Source organism: Micropterus dolomieu, linkage group LG22, assembly GCF_021292245.1.
Source record: "Micropterus dolomieu isolate WLL.071019.BEF.003 ecotype Adirondacks linkage group LG22, ASM2129224v1, whole genome shotgun sequence".
Classification (NCBI taxonomy): Eukaryota; Metazoa; Chordata; class Actinopteri; order Centrarchiformes; family Centrarchidae; genus Micropterus; species Micropterus dolomieu.
Window position 1 is genome coordinate 21,020,026 of NC_060171.1, and position 5,690 is coordinate 21,025,715.

At 39.8% G+C, this 5,690-nt stretch overlaps 1 protein-coding gene across 2 annotated transcripts in view; it reads left to right on the forward strand.

The window, feature by feature from the left end:
* Positions 1 to 5,690, forward strand: part of itpr2 (inositol 1,4,5-trisphosphate receptor, type 2) — a 59,421-nt gene that overhangs the window by 5,541 nt on the left and 48,190 nt on the right. Inside the window, exons 3-9 of one of the 2 annotated variants that reach the window (XM_046036511.1) lie at positions 1,315 to 1,433; positions 1,529 to 1,615; positions 2,911 to 3,069; positions 3,908 to 4,006; positions 4,291 to 4,374; positions 4,514 to 4,660; positions 5,484 to 5,579. In XM_046036511.1, the coding sequence (XP_045892467.1) occupies positions 1,315 to 1,433; positions 1,529 to 1,615; positions 2,911 to 3,069; positions 3,908 to 4,006; positions 4,291 to 4,374; positions 4,514 to 4,660; positions 5,484 to 5,579 (791 nt within the window). Of the gene's footprint in view, positions 1 to 1,314; positions 1,434 to 1,528; positions 1,616 to 2,910; positions 3,070 to 3,273; positions 3,290 to 3,907; positions 4,007 to 4,290; positions 4,375 to 4,513; positions 4,661 to 5,483; positions 5,580 to 5,690 lie in introns of those variants that run through there. The other variant, XM_046036510.1, reaches the window with a different exon arrangement.

Consider the following 5,690-nt stretch of genomic DNA (forward strand, 5'->3'; position numbering starts at 1 on the left):
CCCCCTGGGAAAATGTTCAGTGACAAGACAAACTTCATGCCATCAGATATTACTAATCTTTACCGGTTCCACTGATAGATGTGACAGATTAATACATGCTTTTTAAAATGGTCTTTTTTGGAACATTAACCCACGCCAGTTAGCTTTTGTGAACCAGGGCATTTACTCTAGCTTCATAACTGAATGTCAGTCAAAGGTGTGCATCGTTCCTCACCTCTCGTTGAAGCATCTCTAGAGTGTAAAATAGTCAGTACAAAATGCTTGAATGTGTGAAACAAGGCAGTTATTTACTGGATGACTCCCTCTCAATGCCCTCTAATCAACCCTGCACAGAAACCACATGGTTTCCTCTGGAGGCAGCAGCCCACTGCAGCCTATGCACACTCTAGTAACCTACAGTTGACTTTACAGCGAAACTCTGTCTTCAATGACCAATGCAGTGTTCACACTCAAAGCTTCATTTTACATTTTACACACACCACGTCTGTTTTTGTTATGTATAATGTGAAATGTGTAATGTGAAAGCCACAGAAACTTGGATGTCATTTGACCATGGTTTATCTATCTAGATACAAACCACAAGACTGAGCAGATCTCCCCCTGCTGGGCTGGAAAGCGGAGATCAAAGCGGCGTTAAATTAGATGAGCTCCATCCAGAAATGTTCAGAGCATCTGTTCAGATACTGCGAGAACTCTAAGGAAATGTAAATGATGGTGAACAGAGCCGTCACTCTTTCTTTGCATTTGACTGTGATAACACAGTTACAGTTTGTACCATGCAAATCTTTATTTTTAAGGCGATTGATTTACTGACCAGGAAAGTTTAAGTCACAGAACACTTGCTTATCAATTGCACTATATGTACATAAAAGTTCAAATGAGTTGCAACCTAATGTACTTAAGAAAAATGTTGATTGAATTGTTTTCATGTTGTTGCTCTTCTCTGCAGACTTGTCGATGACAGGTGTGTGGTCCAGCCTGATGCTGGAGACTTGGCCAACCCACCCAAAAAGTTCAGAGGTGTGTAGGAATATAGTCACACTGGTTCAATGTTACAAAAACTACACCGAAACACACACAAACTCCTTTTTTTTAAAAGAAGGCTGACCAGATAATTTGTGCACAGCATTGTGTGACACAAAGTTGTGGTTCTAGAGACATTCTGATGCCTATACGTGACTCTACAAGCCTCTGGTGGGTAAATAACCATTCACCTAAAAATGCAGTTTCACCACATTAAGACTCTTGAGTGGCACTTAACCTGACTTGCAGAGAGTGACTCCCGTGTGCCTGAATGCTTCTCCTCCTCTCCAGATTGCCTCTTCAAGGTGTGTCCCATGAACAGATACTCAGCCCAGAAGCAGTTCTGGAAGGCAAAACAAGGAAAACAAGGAAACAACAACACACAGGGAGACCTGTTTAAGAAGTTACAGGTAAAACTTCATTTTTTCCCTCACACAATCTGCATCTAGATCCTAACTTTCATTTGCATCCCAATGCTTTAGTAAATCTCTGTTTCATTACTCAGCATGCAGCAGAACTGGAACAGAAGCAGAACGATTCGGAGAACAAGAAGCTGCTTGGAGAAGTTGTCAAATACAGTAGTGTCATCCAGGTACAGCCCATCTCCTCCGTAAACACCCGCTGCGTCAGATTGTCTTGAGTCCAGAGCCTTGTGTTTGTGTTACTGTCATCCGATCCTTTATACCTCAAGCAATTTGTTAAAAAGTCCACGGCGGTAGTGTTTGGTTTCACTTATAAACTCTTGTTTCAGGGGTTGAATTGAGAAAAGCAACTACACATTAACTGCTGTTGCAAAATGCGTTCAAGGCAGTCTCTGTTCTGTTGCTTCAGTAAACAGGCTGTGTCAGTAGGCAATTTGTGAGGGTTGACTTCAAACACTGAAATAATTTAGCCCTTGTGTGTTAAATGGAAACAGGAAATGTGTGGTACTACACACACTTCTTTAGATTTATTTAAGTTGAATAAAATAGTAAACCAACCTCTGACTCAAACAAGCAATTACCTCAAAGCAATAACCAACCTCTACTTTATTCCCCAAAAGTGGATCTGCTAAAGTACCTATGTACATTAACCCAAGTACTGTACTGAAGTACAAATTTAACATGCTTAACTTGAGTATTTTCTTTTCATGCCACATTCTACTTCTCCACTGCAATTCAGAGGGAAATGTTGTACTTTTGAATCCACTACAATAGACAGTTTTTAGCGACGTTACAGATTGAGATTTTTGCATACAAAATATATGAAAAGATTATAAAACACAATGCTTTGTTATAGATTAAACTACACAACAGTCTTTAGAAGTATAGCTGAAACGATGAGTCAGCTAACTGATTAGTCGATTGACAGAAAATGATTTTTCATGCAAAAACATTTTATTGTATCAGCTTCTCAAATGTGAGGATTTTCTGCTTTTCCTTTTAATGATTAAAATAATTTAAATTTATTTCTAATAGTTTTGAGGTTTGAACTATTGGTTGGGCTCAACAAGCATTATGAAGGTGTCACTGGTTAATTGTGTTGTGAATTTCTGAAATTTAACAAACCAAACAAGCTATTGATTGAATTTTTTTATTTTTATTAATTAAAATGTAGCCAACTACAACAGTAAAATACAACTGACATGTTATTGGATGAGTAATAATCATCTAATTATTTCATATTTAATAGTAAAACAGTCACAGGGACCATTTTTCTGCATTGAGTACTTTCACTTTTGGTACATTTTCCTGATTATACTTGCATACCTACTTAAATAACATTTTCGATGCAGGCCTTTACTCTTAATGGAGAATATTTACAGTGTGTTACTAGTACTTTAGGATCTGAATACTTTCTCGATCAATGCTCTTGGAGTATCTTAACACCCTGATTCTTCTTTCTCAGCTCCTGCACATCAAGAGTAATAAGTACCTGACGGTGAACAAGCGGCTCCCTGCTTTGCTTGAGAAGAACGCCATGCGCGTGTCTTTGGACCCGGCCGGGAATGAGGGCTCCTGGTTCTACATTCAACCCTTCTGGAAACTCCGCAGTGAAGGAGATAATGTAGGTTTCCCTCCACTTAGTGTCACACACATCTTTTTTATAGACAGGAAGTACCATTACAACAACTTTACATTTCTCTCTGTTACACGTACAGCAGAGGTTGTTTGGTGTGTGAGCCAACTTTTTCATCCTATACACTGACAGTTCATTGTTTGTCCTGTTCCAGTAACATTTCTGATTTTTGTCCTTCCCCTTTGGCTTTAGCATCCTATGGTTAAAGGTATTGCTCTTGATTGTGCATGGTGTTTGTGCTTTATCTGGTCAGACACAGAATATCATGTAAAAAGCATGGGTGCACTGCCCTTCCCATTGCATGTAGACTTTTAGGTTGAGCTTTCAAAGCATCCAGCCAGTTGTTACTTTCTATCTCCTGTCTGCCACTGATATTGCTTCACTGTATTTCAAATGTTTTTGTTTTTATTCCAACATGGGATTGGAATAAGTGTGACGAGCCACTTCTGAAGCCACAGTGTGCTCGCATGAGGCTGGTTAGAATCTATTTTAACTTCGATTGGGTTAGAGAGCATGTATTATGCAAGTGTAGATACAATAACAGGTGGTGTACTTTTCAGTCCCCATATCTTTGTATGCTGCATTCTTGTCCACTCACTGTATGAATAAACTTGTTTTCTGTGAACAGCTCAACTATTCTCTTGTGTGAAGCTCGGCCTGTTGCTCAGCACATAGCACCTTTAAAAAAATAAAATAATGGGATGATTGCAGACCTTAGTCAAATACCTTGCATGGACACACTCTTACTTTCTGTTTCTGAACACTGTTGGAAGTTTACCAACCTGTTTCTCCTGCTGCGATAAGACTGTTTCCATCTGGGTTCAAGGTGGTGGTTGGAGACAAGGTGGTGCTGATGCCAGTGAACGCAGGGCAGCCTCTTCATGCCAGTAACATCGAGCTGCTAGATAACCCTGGCTGCAAAGAGGTGGGACTAGTTCATTTATATCATTTCTGATACAGCTGAAACATACAGCTGTTGCAATATAAAAGCTTACAACAATTTTTCTCCAAGAAAAACCTGTGGATTGTCTTCTGGCTGTAGTTTATCTATCTAGTTTTTAATGTAATTATATATCCAAAGAAGAAGAAAAACATGTAATCCTTTAACGGTTGTTGGATTTCAACTGGCGACATGTGACTTGTGTATGATTTAAAAAAAATCTTCATTCCATGTTGTGTTTGCCCCTTACTCTCTGCTTTATGCTGCAGGTCAATGCTGTAAACTGTAACACCAGCTGGAAGGTCACCTTGTTCATGAAGTTTAGCGACTACAGGGAAGATGTGCTAAAGGGGGTATGTTGCTTTATCGCTTTTAGATCTCTTTCCTCTGTGCATCTTTTTTAGCAGGACTGCATTTAGGTTGCATGTCTGGGGAGCAAACAGCATGCTGTTACCTTGCAGCAGTCTCATGTTAGTATGTGTCCACCGTCAGGGAGATGTGGTGAGGCTGTTTCACGCTGAGCAGGAGAAGTTTCTGACCTGTGACGAGTACAAGAAGCTGCAGCATGTCTTCCTTAGGACCACACTGCGGCAGTCTGCCACCTCCGCCACAAGCTCCAAGGCACTCTGGGAGATTGAGGTAAACACACACACACACACACACAGGAATTAACAATATCTCTCATTGATCATTGATGCTACTTGATTAAAATCAGTGTTTCTAGAAAGAAGTTGCGTCCAGGTAACTTTTTGGCATGAGTGAAGAAAGTGAAACTGAAATCTATCTGTTATCCTTTTAGTAACAACTAGCTTTACGTCAACAAACTAAAGACCTAGCTAATGCCAGTTGAAGCATATACACCAGTTGAAATCAACGTAGATCAAAATATGATGGATTGTATAATAAAACCCATAATTGCCCCTTTTATACATACTGTATAATGTCTGCCTGTCTGACACTTTTACTTCTGTGTAATCCACTCTCTGTTGTACTGTATGTTACTCTTTATCAGCTTCCACTAAATTGAAGTTCCTGTTGTCCCACTGCTGTTTGTGCCCGAATGTACTTATGTTATCATATCAGTTGCTGACATGTTGTTGTGTCGGTAGGGCAAACACAAATTCCTGTTGTACTTTGCACATAGGATGACTCTCATTCTGGTTAAACTGACTTTGGTGTACTAGGTGAATAACAGTCACCCTCTGACTGCTGTTAAACCAATCCTGTCCTACTCAGAGCTGATGTTGAACAAAAAACAGAAACAAAATGAGCAGTGTTGTAACGTGCATACAGACATAAACTGAAAACAACAATGTTATAAGAGTCCCACAGCACTATATCAGGTAAGGAAAGACTGACACTAACCCACATACTTGCAGAGGACAAGAAAACATCATTCACAGTGGACAAAAACTGATTTTTCTAGGTGTATAATGCTCCTCATTTTGTCTGTACGTGCCAGGTTGTGCACTATGACCCCTGTAGAAGTGGAGCCGGCCAGTGGAACAGTCTCTTCCGCTTCAAACACCTGGCGACTGGGAATTACCTCGCAGCTGAGGTGAGTTTTCACTCTTTTTGTCAACCTTTGTCATGCCTTTGCAATGCTTCTGTTTTCATCCGTTTCATTGTGTTTAATAATAGTACATTTAGAAATTAGCTTGCACTCATC